The sequence below is a fragment of the Leptonychotes weddellii genome, chromosome 4, assembly GCF_054177405.1.
Source record: "Leptonychotes weddellii isolate Sample4059 chromosome 4, ASM5417740v2, whole genome shotgun sequence".
Taxonomy (NCBI): domain Eukaryota; kingdom Metazoa; phylum Chordata; class Mammalia; order Carnivora; family Phocidae; genus Leptonychotes; species Leptonychotes weddellii.
Genome location: NC_138372.1, coordinates 127,543,440 through 127,563,807, shown reverse-complemented (window position 1 = coordinate 127,563,807; position 20,368 = coordinate 127,543,440). Strand labels below are relative to the sequence as shown.

The 20,368-nt window shown below is 33.3% G+C and overlaps 1 protein-coding gene across 1 annotated transcript in view; it reads right to left on the bottom strand.

Moving 5' to 3' along the window:
• CNBD1 (cyclic nucleotide binding domain containing 1) overlaps positions 1 to 20,368 on the bottom strand; it is a 314,879-nt gene that overhangs the window by 90,629 nt on the left and 203,882 nt on the right. Inside the window, exons 5-6 of the mRNA XM_081817128.1 lie at positions 3,043 to 3,227; positions 2,622 to 2,808 (exon numbers count right to left, since the gene is read on the bottom strand). Of these exons, the coding sequence (XP_081673254.1) occupies positions 2,622 to 2,808; positions 3,043 to 3,227 (372 nt within the window). The remainder of the gene's footprint in view (positions 1 to 2,621; positions 2,809 to 3,042; positions 3,228 to 20,368) is intronic.

The window sequence follows — 20,368 nt, the reverse complement described above, 5'->3', positions numbered from 1 at the left end:
AAAAAAAAAAGAAACAACCCCATAAGGCTTAATGGACTTCAAAAAGAAAACAGTAAAGATGATAAAGATATAAGAGAAAAAAATCCCTTATAGTAATTATTTCATGGAAATCTATCAAAGTTAATATAAAGGTAGACAGTAATAAAATTTTGATCTGGGATCTAATTCCATGTTAGCCACTAAATTGAATTCTGAAGTAAGTTAATTCTCTTAGCTTTCATGAGCTTTAGGTTGCCAATCATAAAAATGCCTGCTGCTCAGGCCATATTATAAGAGATCCAATGGAAAACTCTTGAAACCACTTGAATTAAGTAACACGTATCTTGGGCTATATATCTATAGAGCATACAGAGAGTGATTATTATATACAATATATAGCTTATATAGTATTTTATTACAGCAATATAGGTAATATTTAGACATAGTAATATGTCTAATAATATGGTAATATAAGTAATCTTATTATAGTAATTATGTTGTAGTGCCATTTTCACTTAAACTAGAGATACATATATGTGTTAGCCAGTATTTAAAATCATAATACTGTTATCCTGTTAATACTTTATTGTTTAAGAAAGCTGAGTGAGATGCTGAGTGAGTAATGTGGTGTTTAGGAAGCTGCCTTAAATAACAAAGCTCCAAAGAACCTGCCAGAAGAGACCAGAGGGTGCAAAGAGCTATGTGGAATTGTAGGAGAGAAACCAGAGTCTTAGCCACAGATTGAAATCAGCAGCCTGGTGATGAGGGGCTACTAGGGGGAATACTTTAAATAATAGCAGAGGGGGTGAAGGACACACATGAGTAAAGAAAAGAGAGAAACACTTGGTTGCACCTGTTTTTTAAGTTGGATGAATGAAGAGATTTACAAAGGTCAGATATTTAATGAGTTGACTGCTTTGATAGTGAAACAGATCTGGACTGTCTAAATCAGATGTCTTAAAAATTCAAGAGAAGGATTCTGACACAGGTATATGCAAAGACAGAGACTTCTACATTTTTTAATAAAGTGTTTGAAAATATGCTCTATTGAAATATGAATTAAAAAACCTTATTTAATATGAAAGATCAAATTAAAGTTGATATGCATTTGTCAAGGAATGAAAGTTCACATTTTAATAGTTAATCATCCAAGTTACAAGATACCATCAGAATACAGTTTTTGCTTTGAATTATAATTTTAAAACTTTTTTGAAAAAAACAAATATGTAGTTACAAAACTCTAACTCATGAATATACCTTTATTGTGAAAAATTCAACACAAATATATGTAGAAGAAAGAGCTAATTCTTCACTGTCCCTCAATTCTCCCCTCCACCAAGGTAACAGTTTTTAAAATACATATTTTTTACTGTTTTGCTGGATCTACTTCTTGTACTTTTTACTATGAATTTTTATATAGGTATATATGCAGATATATATGTAAATATAACTTCAGGATTTCATAAATATGTGAAAATATAACCATATTATTTATATAACTCCACAATTGCTATATTTTTATCTGTCTTTAATAATTTTAATAAGTTTCCATGTAAATATACAGAGAGATCTACCTCATTCTTTTTTTTTTTTTTTAAGATTTTATTTATTTACCTGAGAGAGAGAATGAGAGACAGAGAACACAAGAGGGAAGAGGGTCCGAGGGAGAAGCAGACCCCCCGCCGAGCAGGGAGCCCGATGCGGGACTCGATCCCGGGACTCCAGGATCATGACCTGAGCCGAAGGCAGTCGCCCAACCAACTGAGCCACCCAGGCGCCCCCTCATTCTTTTTAACAACTGCCTAGCATTCCATTGAATACATGTATCATAATGTAGTCTGTCTTTTATTCCATGGAAGAGATGTATCACATTTCAATCTATCTTCTATTGAAGGTCATCTAGGTTGTTTCCATATTTTTACCATAATAAATATAATTTCAGGGATTTATGATAAAAACAAATTAATTTTTAAACTTACTATCCTCAAGTTAATGCAAAGCAATGTTGAATGTTCTTTCTTGTCTTTCAAAATCATTTTATCCTTTGCAAAACTCCTATGATTTAATTTTCACTGCTTGATGTCAAGATTAAATGAAACTAATTATAAGAAATGACCACTGGGGGAAAAGTCTTGAAATATGTCAATAGATATATGACATATTTCAATAGACACACGTTCTTTGAAATTATAGTTAGATTTTTAAGACATGATCCTGATAAACCACTTTATAAAAACAGTAGCATAATGGACAGAGAATGAGTTAAAATGTGTTTGAAATTCAATTCTATTCAGAAATATTCTGCATGATATTTTATGCCTTAGGGTTCTCAACTGTGGAGAATAATAATAATATCTACTTTTATTTGTGTCTGTGATGAATAAATAAGGGATATCCCCTGAAATAAAGAATATATTAAATAGACTTAATTCTGCTTTTCTAATAGGTATTTGACAAATGCAAAAAATGGTGTTGAATTCTGTTGGGTTAGGTGTGTGTGTGTGACTCTGTGTGTGGATATTTGTATACCCCTCAAAAATTACAATATAAAATACTTCTATTAATGTATCCAATGTATCCTTGGTGAAGGGACTACAAATTTAAAATTGGGAAACTAAAATCTGTCTGGAGAGGTTTTGTACCCAATATCCGGGTCAGTATCTGGATAAGTCAAATAACTGCTATGACCATTTGCTGTCATAACTATGAAATCCAATGCTGGATTGTCATTAAATACGTATATCAATGAGTGGTTTTCAAAGTATAATCCCCATACTAGCAGTGTCATCTGGAAAATTGTTGGAAATGCAATTAAATCCCATCCCACACCTATCAAATCAGAAACCTTAGAACTGAACACAGCAGTTTGAGTCCTCTGGGTGATTCTGATGCATGCTCAAGGTGGAGAAAACACTAGTGTTATCTTTAAAACATCCATACTAAAATGTGGAATGTTACTCATTTCAGTGCTTATAACTACAAACAAAATACACCCAAACAGCACATTTTTAATGTATCAAGTGAAAATATCAATATTATAGAGAACTCAAAATAGTGACATACATTTTATGTTGCCAAATTCCCTCCAGGTTAGTCTGTTACCTGTGCTGCCTTTTACCCAGGTTTCGGAAATGACACTCTTGCTAAGAGTTTTCAGATGCTCCTCAGGTAGCTGACAGGTCAAATCTGGAATTGTTTTCAGCATTTTCCACACAGTTTTGTGTTCATGCAATGTCCTATAAATGGGCCTTAAAACAACATCAAAAAGATTGCAAATTGAGAGAACACAGTTTAACTACAAAGAAACCAAAAATCTTGATTTTTGAGCTTTCAAATTTGCATTTCTTTTTTATTTAAGGTTTGCTTAAGGATACCTATGATGATATTCAATTTTTGTCTTGGTAATCAACTTTAGAATTTATTCTCCTTTCAGCACTAAGATGCACATCCATGAAACTTTAAACTTCAGGAAATTACATAGTGCTGTTACCTTCTTTTTATAGAATACTCCGTGCTTCAATTGTAAGAATGTATCTTTTATTATTGTCATTATAATTATAAAGACCTCTTTCATATAGTAAAAAGATTGATTTTTTTTTATCCAGTGTATACTTTTAATCTTTTCCAAGTACTATTTTTTTCTAAGATTTTTATTTATTTATTTGACAGAGAGAGAGACAGCAAGAGAGGGAACATAACAGGGGGAGTGGGAGTGGGAGAAACAGGCTTCCTGCTGAGCAGGGAGCCTGATGCGGGGCTCAATTCCAGGACCCTGTGACCATGACCTGAGCCGAAGGCAGACGCTTAATGACTGAGCCACCCAGGCACCCCAATCCTTTCCAAGTACTATTAAAGTTAGATCAAATGAAGCTACAACTTAACACTGATAAATATTTTAACTGAAAAAATGCACATGTAATTTTAAATAAAATAATCATCATATGATGGATGATATTTATTTGCTTTAATCATTAAATTCACTATTTAATATATATAATACCATAATAAAGATACAAAATTCATGTTGATCCTAAGTTCTTAAGAGACTAACTTATCATACCACTGCTAAATGCTCAGTATTTTTTAAGCAACTTTTAAAAATCTATTGTGAGAAATCAGTTTAGCAGCAGAAAGGGAATTTGGGATACACATAAATGCAGGTTTGCCAGAAATAGTTCCAGTTTAGATGTAATGTCCAGTTGAGCCACCTGGTATGCATGTGATTGTGTGTGCATGTTTACTAGATGACAATATATATTGTGTTTTTTGTTGTGGGTTTTAGCAAAAAAGAAGTTGGAAAAATACTAATGTCGTAGTCTTAAGAAATAGTCTTGAGAGAACTGGCTTCCTAGTTAACATCTTTTAAAAGTGTGTACTTTTAGATGCAGTAATAAAGATGAGTGTTATTAAATAGCATGATATCATAACCAAAACCTAAAATATGTATCATTGATTTAGCAATGAAACAGGAGGTGGTAAAAAAAATAATATCACAGACCAAAAAAAATGGCAAAACATTTGATCTATTAGTTGCCTGCAATAATTTGGAAGGCATACCAAGTACCTAGGAAACCCATAGTTTCACAGAAAGTAGTTGGAAAGAGCCAGAAAGTTACTGTGTTTTGTTTGCTTAATGTTACTTCTTTGTTGCAATGTATTATCAGGTGCCTAAAATTGGACAGTTTTCAAGTAAAAACAGGAAGCAATAGAGAAAATCTAGAAATGTGGGGCATAAATGGAAAAGCCAAGTGCTTCTTTATTCCATGCAACAACAAAAATAATGAAAGAAATTTGACTATCAAAGGTCTATTACATTTTCTCAAATAAAGGCACTTAACCCTGTGCCAAAGGCCTAATTAGAAGCTTTATCTTCTCAACCAAGCCTATTGTTACAGAATTTAAGGTGGCCTACATTAAGAGAGAGGCAGGCACAGGGAGAAGAAATAAACAAGGATTTAAAAACAATGTCTAGAACAGAAACTTGGATTTGGTTACTGGTATGCAGAAGATATTGGAGACAGATCATAAACGCTGACAAATGATCAGCACAGTCCACAGTTTTGAAATTCCCATGAAACTTTTCATTTGATTTTAACATACACCCCTGTGTTTACCAACCTCAAAATGATAAATCAAGACATTCATGTCTGAAAACTTGGCCTTCATTTCCTCTCTTTAAACATGGCCTTCCTTCACTTCTCTCTCAATTTCTATCTTTATCATTTGTCAGGAATTTTTTTTTATGTTACATTAATCACCATACATTGCATCATTAGTTTTTGATGTAGTGTTCCATGATTCATTGTTTGCGTATAACACCCAGTGCTCCATTCAGTACGTGCCCTCTTTAATACCCATCTCCTGGTATTCCTGGGTTAGCCAGGAATGTTTTTTACATACATCATACCCACTCTTTCCTTACCTACTCTATATACAAAAGCTATTAGGAAAGAAATTAGATTAACAAAAAGAAAAAAAAAATCATACATTGAGAGATGTTAGGAAAACTATAATGCCCAAACTATTATTTGTAAAAAGGATTTTTTTTATTAATAGTGTCATTAGTATCATTAGGAGTTATCAGACCACATACAATGGTGTGAAAGAAAATGTTATTCTCTTGAATTTTCATTTAGCCACCTCTATGTCTATTTCTAAATCCATTAAACTTGGGTAGGACATTTGCCAATAAAACAAGAGTAAATCCGAGCAGTCAAGTGAAAATAAGGGGATAAAACAAGGGGAATATGTTGTAAGAAGTAATATTCAAATTGAGGATCAGAGTAGTTAATTTCCTCAAAGACACATAGCTAAGAGTAATAAAAAAGAAACAGAAATACTAAAAATTGCTGAGGGATGAGCAAATCATGTTGCTAACACACACCACACACGAACACACAGGTGCAGAAACACAAAAAACCCTAAATTTAAACAGAATAATTCCAGACACTCAAAATTTCTAAATCCACTATTTCTAAATCCACTAATCACAAAAAGCAAAATGTTAGTATATTCTAAGTATTTAGAAACATATTATTTGGAAACAAAATAATTTCAAGATTTTCCTTTCTACTTCTTTTTTTCCTGGTGATTACATCAAACCTAAGAGCTCACAGAGTCACGACAAGTTATGGAGCTGGCTTCTGATGACAAGTATCTGTGCGCACTGGCATCTGATGAGTGGAAACTATCATGCACAACCATTGGCATCCATGTTGGCATCCACTGAATTCCTAAATGTTTCCAGTTGTAGGTATACCTCATTTAGATTTTTGTTAAGCTCTTGTAAACCTGTTGACTTTTTCACTCTTGGCTAATTCTTCACATTTCTTGTGGTAAGGGGAGAGTTTGATTGCTTCAGTGAATATCTCTGAGGCAATGGGACATCGGTTAGGGCTCTCTTAAGGCCTTTACATCCTAATACTAGTTCACTCACATTTACTCAGATGTGCAAATGAAATGGAGCTTCTGCATTTTTCTACAACTGTAGTCTAACAGTCCCCCATCTACTAGATTAGAGTTAAAACAAAAAATCCTTGCATTTTCCTCTTAACAATATTACATGTCTTCTTATACAGGCTCCATTTAACTTAAATGTTGAGGATACATGGAGTTTAGCTTCCTATACTGGCTGATTTATATGGTTTTTCTTCAAGGACTTAAAGACTGTTTAGTACAAATATTTAGTCTTCCAGAGTTACTCTAGTCACAATTCTTTTTCCCAAGAGGTGATGCAAGTATATCCGGGGATTGACTGTGTCCTTCTGGCATTGGCTAGAGGAACAGTTGGTCTGCATGTGCTGAAAATTTTGCAACAGAAATATAATCAGCTTATATTACAGAACACATAAACACAGCCATTAAACTTGGGTAGGATGTTTGCCAATAAAACAAGAGTAAATCCGAGCAGTCAAGTGAAAATAAGGGGATAAAACAAGGGGAATATATTGTAAGAAGTAATATTTAAATTGAGGATCAGAGTAGTTAATTTCCTCAAAGACACATAGCTAATAATAATAAAAAAGAAACAGAAATACTAAAAATTGCTGAGCGATGAGCAAATCATGCTGCTAACACACACCACACACGAACACACAGGTGCAGAAACACAAAAAACCCTAAATTTAAACAGAATAATTCCAGACACTCAAAATAAGTTAATGAGTTCTGTAATAGAAAAAAAAAAAAACACAATTTTCTCATTTAAAACGGAGTCAAATATTACATGTGGAAAGGTACACATGATAGCTTTAGGTAATATATTAAAAGTTGAAAATAAGTAGTCAATAATTAGAGAAATAGTTTTCGACTGCATGTTTTCAAGAAGATATCATCTAGGTTATTACAGAATAAGCAATATAATGCAGAATCCTATGTAGAAAGATAAACCTGCAGTATTGGTGACATGTTATTAAGGCATACATTGCATGATTGCAAATATATCAGAAATACTCTAGGGGCAAGATTATAACTGAATCTTAATGATCTGATTTTATAATTGAAAAATATCATAATTAAAATATTCACTGCAGACATTCCATTTTATGAGCTAGAACTTAATGATTCAGAAATTACTATCGTAAGATTGTTTCCTTTACATAACTTGATTTTAAAGTGTCAACTTATCTTGTCAGTTATTGCCATCACCTGGTTTCCTCTTCCTTTAAAACACAAGATAACTGTACGCTAGGCCATACCTGAAATAATAATTATCAAGTATATATTATTTCATCCATTAAACTATCATTCTAAATTGTTGCATATAGTTTGGCAAAAGAACTGCATGGTCTATTAATTATTTATTTATTTTCACTTAATTTGAAATACTTAAGCTGTTTAACTTAAAGAATTATCTGACTATCTAGGTATTAGAAATTCCGTTAAGACAGCTTCCTATTCAGGGTGCCTGGGTGGCTCAGTCAGTCTCTTGATTTTGGCTCAGGTCATGATCTCAGGGTCATGAGATGGAGCCCAGCGTCAGGCTCCACACTGGGCATGGAGCCTGCTTAAAATTCTCTCTCTTCCTCTCCCTCGGCTTCCACAAGCCCCAGCCCCCAACCCTGTCTTCACTGCCCAGCTCACACGTGCTCTCTCTCCCTAAAAAAAAAAAAAAAAAGAAAGAAAGAAAGAAAAGAAAAGAAAAGAAAAAAAAGACAGCTTCCTATTCTTGTGTGGTCAAATAGAAAAGAAAAACAAACAAAAAAACCAGGAGTAATTCTGATTGCAAGACCTTATTCAGGAAGGGTTACCAGAGGCCCATAAAGGTCTCTAAAATGAAAGTAAGCGTCAGAGATGCTAATTAATTTTTTTACTTCTCAAGGACTTATAAACATCAAAGAAAATATCTCTAGGTCCTGTCATAAAACAATCATTTTTTAATTGGAAGTAAAGATATTTGGAAATAGAGCTGATTCATAAATTTGAAGAGCTGTCAAAGTAAAGAGGGATTAAGATTATTTTGTCTGGCAATTACGAATAGAGGTTATAAAGAAGTCAATTTTTTTTAATTAAAAGGTACAGTTAAAAATATTAGAAACAATAAAACAGATCTTTGGGGATATATACATATATATGTGTGTGTATATACATACACACACACACACAAACACACACAAAATTCAAGTGTTAGTTCCTATCAAAATCCTCCTGCTGTTTGGGTTCACACTTTCTTTTAATAATGGTTAAAAATAACCTACTAAACAGAAATCAACAGGAGGCTCAGTCTCATGTGCTGTTGGAAACTTGATAATCCTCTAATATCCCTGAGAATTTGGGAAAGCTTATGTTTCTCCCAGTAGTTTCTTGCTGTTTTCCTATTTTCACTGAATGCTTAATTTCTGATCTAGAAGGCAGAATATGCTGTGGTCAGTTTTATTTTGTTTTCTTTGAAATAACATTTTATCATTTCTATGTATAAGAGTCAGGTCAAATAGAGAATAGATTACCACTTGTTTCAATTTTTAATATTTTCACTAATACTATCATGGGATTCTTTATACAAGGATTATACAAGAGCAGCAGTATTCAAAAACACATACACAAACAGTCACAGAGCGGTTTGTTCAAACTAAATCTTACAAAGATTGTACATAAAGTCATAAAAGCGTAACTAAAAAAAAAAGAAAAGAAAAAGCATAACTATACTAGTTTAAGGAAGAGGAGAACAGGTCAGTTTCCACATGAGGTATAGTTTCCACATGGACCAACATGTACACCTAAAGGAGCTGTGAGGAATCCATAAGGCTGATGGAAAATTATGGGAAATCCAAGCTTCCTTTCAACATGGATATTCTATTATTTTAATTAGTTGATTTCCCACTATATTGTATTTATATTATCATACAATTATAAGGAATAACATTTTCTTATCCAATTTCTTCCTTTTAAAATGAGAAAGTTGAGTCTTATATATGTTAAGTAACTTGCCCAAGGTCACACGGATATTAGAGGAGCCAGGATTTTATCCCAGGCAGTCTCACTCTGGAGTCCAGGTCCCCATCTTCTTAGCCACTATACTAAGTCAAATCTTCTAGTGATTTTCATTTATTTTCAGTTATTAGGCTAATTGAGTTAAGGCAGGGGCTGTTCCAGGTTTTGTTGAGTTGACACAAAAATAAAAAAGAACACAAATTTACAAATTAAAAAATTGGTACAAATGAGAATACAGTTGACCCCTGAACAACACAAAGGTTAGGGGCACTGACCCCCTATACAGTCAAAAATCCACATATAACTTTTAATTCCCCCAAAACTTATGTACTAAATAACCTACTGTTGATGAGAAACTTTACTGGTTAAACATAAACAGTTGATTAACACATATTTTGTATGTTATATGTATTATATGCTGTATTCTTAGAATAAATAAAATAAAACATTATTATTAAAATCATAACGAAGAGAAATATATATTTACCGTGCTATACTGTATTTATCAAAAAAGAAATGTGTGTATAAGTGGACCTGCACAGTTTAAACCTGTGTGTTCAAGAGTCAATTGTAGTTATTTAGAAAGAGAAGAAAGCACTACACATTATAATTTTTAAAAGCTGGATGGTTTTAAATCACCACAAAAATCCAGAAAAAGATATGTTACAGTACTTTTATTAATTAGTTGCCTATGTACATCTATAATAATTATTTTTATAAAATTTGTCCTGAATTTCTTATATATCTCCATTTCTTTGCATGACAGTAATTTTATATTATTTTTTATTGACAGAATACAGTCTTCTCTTGAGCTTGGTTGGTAGAATTTTTTTAATTATTCTTAATAATTTTGAAATATTTTTTTTAGCTTCACAACTCATTATTAGTAGCATAACATAAAATTTCAGGATTCCTGTCAAATTTGGGAAAATCCATACCCACATTTCTTTCATTTATGAGCTATAAGATTTGGAAAGCTCTTCCACAGATTTAAGTCTCTCCATATATTCTAAAGTATGTGTCAGTCCACATGTCTGGTACCAGCTTGCCATAGAACGGTTGTATATGGTGATGAGAGCTCTGGTTCTGTTTCTTTATGTCAAGATGCTGTTGAGTCCACTCTGTCTGGTAGGGCTATTCCTGACAGCCATTCATACACAAGCATAACAAGCAGTAACTTGCATATGTAGCAGTGACTAAGAACCAAAAATTGTATCTCACTAGACCAAACTGAAATGTATCTCTAATGCAATTTTCCATAAACTGACTCCCCAAAATGCCTAAAGCTACTCCAATGCCAGGTGCCATGAAAGTGAAATGTAAGGAAATTGGCAGGCAAAGGGGAAAAAAAAAGTGATCACTGTCAAAATAGCTCACTTTTGCAAATTATACAGGAACTATGAGCATGTGAATTCATTTCTAGGGCTTCTCCCAGGGTCTTGGATGGGACCCATGCAAATCAAATAACAGACCTAAAGTTTAAGCTTCATTACCTTCAAGGTATATCTACCTCTGAGTTAAGCAAAAGAAATAATAAGAAAATAGGATCAGTAATTAAGGTTAATTAAAAACAGAAAGCTTTAAATCTGGAGTAAAAGGTAGGTTAAAATAAAAGAGACAGAGTATGAAGTAAGGAACACAGAGCAAAGTAAAATCATGAGCCTGAATGAGAGGCTGGAGGAATTGCCTCAAATTTAAATTAGGGGGAAAAATAGTAGAAATGGCATGGTAAATCATCAGCCGAGAGCAGAATACCTGGGAGTCTGTTACATTTGGATACATCTGTCCCCAGAACACACGCCCTGCATGCCCAATCACATGAGTTCCTCAAAGATTTCAAAAACTTGCTTTAATTTGATGCCCTTATGTGTATCCCCATACATGAACATTTTCAGAAACTGCACAACTAAAATCTCTGGGCTTTAGAAGGTACATAAAATTTTATTAAGTGTTTTGTGAGCCAGAGATTAGTGGGATAGAAAAATCTGGCTAAAAAGATCACTTTAATTAAAGGATACACACATGCATATCTTTGGGCCTCCTCAATAGTTTTCAAAGCAGCCTTTTTAAAATTATTTAAAACGGTTTAAAAAAGTGACCCTCCCCATGTCATTTATTTATCCATATTCCCTGGATGTTTTTGAGTAATTCACTATCAAATTATTTTTCTGGAATCTTGTGTGCACGTGAAATTTTTCGTGAATCATTAATCATTAATATGCACATCACTTTCTGTCTGACTTCTCACTTGAATTGCCTAATCAGTCAGGGATGAATGAACAGAATAACAATTGATTTTATTTGATCATCCAAATTCATATAACAAATGTTGATTATTATCAGTTTTTCCAGAAATTGAGTTTGGTCATTCATATGGGTGCAGACATCAGAATCACAGCATGATCTGGGTTCACTTTGCTATTCCAATACACAGCTGAAAATTGAAAGATCAGCAACAGCAACTTTAACTCTTCCTCTCAAGCTTAAAAAAACACTTTTATGATTAGAAAATAGATTATTTTTTTTAAATGTCTCTTTCTCCTCGTTGTTTGGGGAGGATGATTTCTTTTCCTTAAAAGACATGTTGTACCACCAGAATGGAATTGCAGACTTCCCTTCACTTCACAAGGACAGGACTGAAGAAAATAATAAATTAGGCTGCTAGTTGGAATTTTTGTAAAAAGAGTGGGGGGACCATAAAACAAGTTTCAAACAGCTTAAGTTTCTATGTATTCATGGTTCCAACACAAAACTTGAGATGAGAATCCTCAGAAAAGAAACCTCATCAAAGAGCACTTTCACAAATTCAGCCCATAAGACCTGAGCGGTTAGCAATAGCCACACAAAAAAGGGCATCAATAAGTTCTCAAAATACAGTTGACCCTTGAACAACACAGGTCTGAGCTGTGTGGTCCATTTACATGCAGATTTTTTACAGTACAGCACTGTAAATGAGTTTTCTATTCTTTATGATTTTTCTTAATAACATTTTCTTTTTTCTAGCTTACTTATTGCAAGAATACAGTATATAATACATGTAACATACAAAACATATATTAATAGACTGCTAATGCTATCAGTAAGATTTCTGGTAAACAGCAGGCTATTAGTAGCTTAAGTTTTTGTGGAGTCAAAAGTTATACATGGATTTTCAACTACATGGTGGTGGGGTGTGGGGGGATGTCGGTGCTCCTAATCCCTACATTGTTCATGGGTCAATGTGCTTTAAAAGTCGCCTGTAATCTTGCTCCTGGAACACACTCAGCAGCAGTAAACAAAATATCCATGGATTACTAAAACACACAGATGTTTAGAACTTTGTTTTTTAAGATTTTATTTATTTATTTGAGAGAGAGAGAGAGAGAGAAAGCACAGAGGGAGAGTTTGAGGGAGAAGCAGGCTCCCCGCTGAGCAGAGAGCCCAATGCAGAACTCGATCCCAGGACTCTGGGATCATGACCTGAGCCAAAGGCAGACGCTTAACCGACTGAGCCACCCAGGCACCCCTGTTTAGAACTTTTGTTTAAGGTTTTCTACATTTTTTTTATTTTATTTATTTATTTATTTTTTTAAAGATTTTATTTATTTATTTGACAGAGAGAGACACAGCGAGAGAGGGAACACAAGCAGGGGGAATGGGAGAGGGAGAAGCAGACTTTCTGCCTAGCAGAGAGCCCGATGCGGGGCTTGATACCAGGACCCTGGGATCATGACCTGAGCCGAAGGCAGACGCTTAACGACTGAGCCACCCAGGCGCCCCTCTACATTTTTTTTAAGCTTAGACATTTGAAATGGCTGCTTCTAAGACACAACATTGATGAGATGGATTTTTCTGTCAAAGAAATTGACAGGCAATTTTGTTGGGAATCTGAATTATTCTTAATATTATCACCCTATTTCTCTTTTCTGCGCTCAAAGGAATGTAATAACTGCATGTCAGATTCAGAAGGCAAACAACAGCTTCTACCCACATTTTGGACTTTTGAGATCAGCTAAGAAAGAGCCTCTACTGTTTGACCATTCATTCATTCATTTGCTTATTTGGCAAATAATTTTGTGCAATGGTTAATTTCAGGTATTATTCTAAATAAATAATTATTCTATTATTTGGCATACAATAAAGACAAGTATGTTCCTTGCCTCACAAAACCTTAAATTCAAAAAGAAAGTCAGACATTAAACACAACTTATGTCTGTGAAAGTGTATAGCACTGTGTTCCATGGAAATACTGAGACATATCTAGCCTAGGGTGGTCAGAAAATATTTCCAAAAATGATAGTGTATAAACTGACACCTGAAGGATAAGTTGGACAATGGGGAAAGGGAAGTGTTGCATGCACAAGTAATTGCTTGTGAAAAGGTCCAGAGTCAAGTATTTAAGAAACATTGAAGGAAGAAAGCCCAGAGTGGTTGGAGCAGAGAGGGCAATAGGGAAACCGGACATAAAGGGAGGCTAACATGATACGCAAGGGGAAATTCTAGAGGGCATGTAAACCCTGTGAAGAATTTTAGACTTTGTCATAAAGAAAGGTAAAGATATGCAAGGGCTTTAGTAAGAGGAATAACTGAACAGATTTGCATTTTTGAAAGTTCACTCTGGCTATAGAGAATGGATTAGAGTATTGTAAAACTAATGCACTAAAATCAGGTTACAGCAGATTATATATGAAAAATTCCACCTAGTAGGTTAAGTTTTTAAAATTTGTTTGAAATATGTTAAGTGAACTTAATGGGTCAAGCAAAATACAGTACAATTCATTATCAGGCAGGCAAATCGTCCTTCCACAGGAGTAACACTGGTATCACCGATATTATTGATATCAAGGCTGGAGAGACTTCCTTTGTCAGGATAGCTGGCTGGTAATGCCAGTTTGAAAATTTCCAGTCCAAAATAATCTCTTATGTTTAGTGTCTTGAATTTTTTTTTAAATGTTTTATTTATTTATTCATGAGAGTCAGAGAGAGAGAGAGAGAGAGGCAGAGGCAGAGGGAGAAGCAGGCTCCCCGCCTAGCAGGGAGCCCGATGTGGGACTCGATCCCAGGACCCTGGGATCATGACCTGAGCCGAAGGCAGACGCTTAACCATCTGAGCCACCTAGGCACCCCTAGTGTCTTGAATTTTTTACTACATTTCAGTTACTGTCAAAATGCTAACCAGGATAAATGAAATACAAGAAATAACCTGTTATTCCCCTCTTTAGCATACCTTTCATGATATATTCTATTCTTTTCTAATGTTAGGACCATGAAAATCTACAAACTTAAATTTTATTAGGCTAGTTCCAACTTTTCTGTAATTTGAGGGGAAATATATGTTTAAGAAAGCCACAAATAGTCATGTGTATCGGATGGATGGATAGATGGATGGATGGATAGGTACAGTTGCAGACATATATGTAATTAAAATAGTCACATATTTGGATTTTAATATCTATCTACAGATATTTTGAACATCATATTTCTATATATCTGAAGATAGATATATATATCTGTAGGTAGACATTGAAATAGATATTGAAATGTTATACTAACCTAAATTTATATGTGTATCTGTAATATATAAAGATACATATCTGTGATATATAGATATATATCCGTAGATATATATTGGAATATGGCTATAATATAATATTTTAACTTTTAAATATAAAAATATTGTTTTGTAGATTTATAAGAAAATGACAATACAGAGAAAATCCATTAGGCACTGAGTAAAAAGAAAAACTAAAATGTTGTATAATGTTGTCAATTATGTATTTCAATATTTGCTTCTCAGCAGGAAAATTTGACGCTCAAATTGATTTTTTTAAACTGATGATAATTAATGCATTTCTATTTCTTTCTGGGATGCATAAAAATGTTTGAGCTAAATTTAGTGCTAAGACACATCAAGCATGTTAGCTAAGGTATACTATATATTACATTTAAAATAGGAATTGATTTATTTAAATAAATTTAAATTAAGAGTAAGGATTCAAGAATAAATTTAAAATAGCAATTGAATTTATAATAAATTTAAAGTAGGAACATTGTATTGTGGTCCACTGGATAATATGAGATTCAAATAACAGATTTGTTATTTGTTTTTTTTTTTTCCCTTAGCAGTTTTATACACTTTTTAAGAAGAATCTCTTTTGTCATTGTTGGGTGTTTTTTTTGTTTTTGTTTTTGTTTTTTTAACTTTGGAAGGGCTTGAAGTGGATATGGAAAGAGCAATGGATGGCTAGGATGAGGGCATGGAATGGAGCTGGTAAGGAAGTATTTTTACTTCTTAATTAGATTGGGTAGTTGAAGGGAGAGAAAATAATCTTGGAAGACCATCAGGTTCTGGACTTATGAAATTTTAAATGTAGTGGTAGAATTTAATGAGATGGGAAAGGCTTCAGAAGAAGCAAGTTTAGTAGAATGAACAAGAATTTAGTTTTGAATTTAGAAAGTGGGATATGCCAAGTGATACATCAAGTAGATAACTTATCCAAATCACTACAGGAAAAAAAAATTAACTAGAATAAATGCTTCTAGGCATCTGCTTCTGGGAAAGATAGATTAACAGGGACTTGATTTACTCTCCTGCCTGAAACAATTAAAAATGAGATACCATATATAAAATAATGGTTTTACAGACATTGAATATCAGGCAGAGAAAAACCATGATCCCTGATACAAACAAAGGTAAGATGCATGATTTCCCTAGTGTACAGAAGAAAGAAAATTTCTATGCTGCAGCATGAGGAAAGGGAACCCAGTCTCCCAGAATTGAAAAGTCATATCCAAGAGTCAGGTGAGGTTAAGGTAGCCAGAGTACACAGAGAAAATTATTGTAGAGGAGAAAAATGCAGAAAGAAAGAGAGACCCCCAAATTTGCAAAAAGTGCCTGTTGAGTCTTTAGTATTATCACTGCTCCCATGTGAATAAATTATCATAGGCTGGAAACTGAACCACCTGAAAATGTCAGAGGGAACAATTTATGGACTCAACTACATCTGGGAAGTTCCTTTTTCCAAAAGGCAGAGTGGAAGCGTTGTAATTCACAGGAGATAGGATAAAGTACTAGTGAAGGTTTGGCTTTAGTATTAAGGAAAAATAACCCCAGACTAAATGCTATACTGATCCTACCTAACAAAACCTAAAGTCAAACCTTGAAAGGATTACGATTTCCAATAAACCTAACTAATCCTGGAACAAAGCTCAAAATTATTTATAATAATACAAAAATATCCAGCATCTAATAAGGTAAATAATCGCAAAGACTTATATTTAATCAAATATTACCAGGCATGCAGAGCAAATACTATTAGAGCTCAAGGATAAATAGACAAATATACAATTATAGTCAAGATTTCAATATCCTTCTTTCAAAAATTGATATAAAAATATAGCAAATAAGGCTATAGAAATCTTGAACCACTTGACCTAAATGATATTTATAGAACACCCCCCCATGAGAACATAATATACATTATTTTCAATTGTACGTGAAACTTTTACCAAGATAGATGATATTATGCAGCATGAAACAGTATATTTACAAGGAATAATATCATGAAATATATATCCTCAGAGCACAAGAGAATTAAATACAAAATCAATAACAGAAAGCTCTCTGAAAAATTTTCAAAAATATTTGCAAACTAAATAACATATTTCTAAATAACCCACAGATCAAAAAAGAAACTGAAAGAAGACTTGGAAAGTATTTTGTACTAAATGAAAATAAAAATACAACATATTAAAATTTGTGGGATATAGCCAAAATAGTAGTTACAAAGAGACATACTACTAAATGCCCATATTAGAAAGAAGAAATGGTTAGAACCAATGACCTCAGCTTCCACCACAAAAAACTAAAAAAAAAGAGAACTTAAATCCAAAATAAGCAGTAGAAAAGGAATACTAAGGATCATAGTAGAATCCAAGCAGAGGAGAAAAATCAATGAAATAATGAAATCAAAAGCTGGTTTTTTGAGATCGGTAAGTCTGATAAACCGCTAGCCATACTAAGCAAGAATACAATAGTGAAGATACAAATAACCAACATCAAGAATGACAGATATGACATCTCTATAGATTATTTGGGTATTAAAGGAGTAACAAGTGAATATCATAAACAACTTTATGTTAATAAACTCAACAACTGCATGAAATGGATAGATTTCTCAAAAGACAAAAACTACTTACTGTCATCCAAGAAGAAAGAGATAATTTCCATGGTCATATATCTAATTTTAAAAAATTAAATTTGAAATTACAAAAGTGAACAAGGAAACCTTGAAAGGTTTTATTCATATATTATGTATTGCCTTGATTGAAGTAATGGTTTCAGAGATGTAGTGTACCTTTGCCAAATGTATTAAATTGTGCACTTTAAACGTGTAGTTTATTATGTGTTAATTGTAACTCAATAAAATAACTTTAAAAAAAATTAATAGATGCTTTTGATTTAAAATCCAGACATTATTGTGTTAATCACCCTCCTCCAAAATAACTCTTTAAAATAGGAATATAAAACAATAACAAAACATCAAAGAGATAAAGGATGTCATCAGTTGATAAGAGGATGCTTCACATTTCCCGGGAAGAAGGTGTATAGAAGAGTATAGACAGATGAAGTCCAGAGCATTCTTAGGAGAGGCAGTTGCAGCAGAGGACATGGTCCGTGTAGAACTCAAAAAAACCCCTGGAGTTGTCTATAGCAAATAAAATGGAGAAAAAAATAGGAAAAAATAGACTTGGAGATGCAATCAGAAGTATTAGTTGAAGGTCACAATTCTGCAAAATTACTTCCTAACTTAGAATGAAAGTAAGAGTATGCATATAATAAGGAAAACATACTTAAGAAACAACACCCAACATAATAGATTATATACATATACACATATAATATATGTGTATATATATATGACAACATATCAACATATTAGGTGTACTTTTGGAGAAATATTTTCAGAAATATTTAATTCAAAGTGGTAATTGAGCAATAGTTAGGCAATAATCAAAATGTATATTTTCCAAAATACATGTAGAAATGTATTTGTAGAATAAATTCATTATCATTTCTGAAAACAACCAACTCATGTATAAAATGCAGTAAATAACTACTAGGTATTTACCCAAAGGATACAAATGTAGTGATCTGAAGGGTCACCTGCATATACCAGCAATGTCCACAATAGCCAAACTATGGAAAGAACCCAAATGTCTATTGACAGATGAATGGATAAAAGATGTGGTGTATATATACAATTACTCAGCTATCAAAAAAAAAAATGAAATCTTGTCATTTGCAATGACGTGGATGGAACTAGAGGGTATTATACTAAGTGAAATAAGTCAATCAGAGAAAGACAATTATATGATTTCAGTCATGGAATTTAAGAAACGAAACTGAGCAGCATAGGGGAAGGGAGGGAAAAATAAAATAAGATGATATAAGAGAGGGAGACAAACCATAAGAGACTCTCTTTTTTTTTAAGATTTTTTTTATTATTTATTTGAGAGAGAAAATGAGCAAGAGAAAGAGAGAAAGCACGAGTGGGGGGAGGAGCAGAAGGAGAAGTAGACTCCCCGCTGAGTAGGGACTCTGGGATCATACTTGAGTCCACCGCAGATGTTTAAGTGACTGAGCCACCCAGGTGCATAAGAGACTTAATCATAGGAAACAAACTGAGGGTTGCTGGAGGGGAGGGAGGTGGGGGGATGAGGTAACTGGGTGATGGACATTAAGAAGGGCATGTGATGTAATGAGCACTGTGTTATATGCAACTGATGAATCACTGAACTCTACCTCTGAAACTAACAATGCACTATATGTTAATTAATTGAATTTAAATAAAATAAAATTTTAAAAATTAAAAATTAAGATAAATTTTTAAAATGCAGTGAATAATTTTTTCACCCTATATTTTCTAATATATTCAGGAAATATGGTAACTCATATTTTTGTTTTGTTGTATTTTGTTGTGTCTTCTACATTTCCAGGGCAGTTCTCATGTATGCCTTGACTTCTACTTGTAGGCAAGTGACTTTGAGATGTAGGTTTTCACCTCTTCTTTTTTTTGAATTCTGTTATAGAATACTCTGCTTAGATGTCTTACTAACTCATCACACAAAAAAATAAGTCCTTTACATTAACTCTTAACTGCTTTTTTGAGGGGTATTTAATGATGTTTTCCTTTTCTTCATATTCAGAGTAAAGCTACATTTAATCCCTTCTTTAAAAGAAAATACTAGGGGCGCCTGAGTGGCTCAGTTGGTTAAGCGCCTGCCTTCGGCTCAGGTCACGATCCCAGAGTCCTGGGATCAAGCCCCACATCAGGCTCCCTGCTCAGTGGGGAGTCTGCTTCTCCTTCTCCTTCTCCGTCTGCCTGCTGCTCTGCCTGCATGTGCTCTCTCTCTCGAGTCAAATAAATAAATAAAATCTTAAAAGAAAAAACTAAATTTAGTCAATTTTTAAATATCTTCAAAATAATACTTTCTCTTCAAAACCATAATTATATTATTTTAATAGTCTTCATACTAATATATGTTTTAAAATGCAGCTTCCAAAGCAAATTATATCCAGCCTTACTGTCTTATTCCTTCAACTAACCTCAAATGTGATAAAAATTATTTCTTCATTGTTTCCTACATGTTTTAACTCAATTATTTTATTGAAATCTTTAAATCTTTTTGCTTTATGGAAACTATTCAGAGATTCGATTAGTTTCTATAGAAATGTTCAAGACCTTACTTCCAGTTATCTACTGCCATCAAAGTAAATCTCTGCTTTAGGTTTTGTGAAATTCTTTTGTGTTCTGGATATATTTTGAAAGGTCAAGAGAATATGACCACTTCTTATCCTTCTGTTGATACCAGACTGATACCTCATTTTTACCTGTATTAATGTAATAATCTATTAAATGTTCTCCCTATTTACACCCTTGCTTAATACTGCAGCCAAAGGGATCCTTTACAAATATGA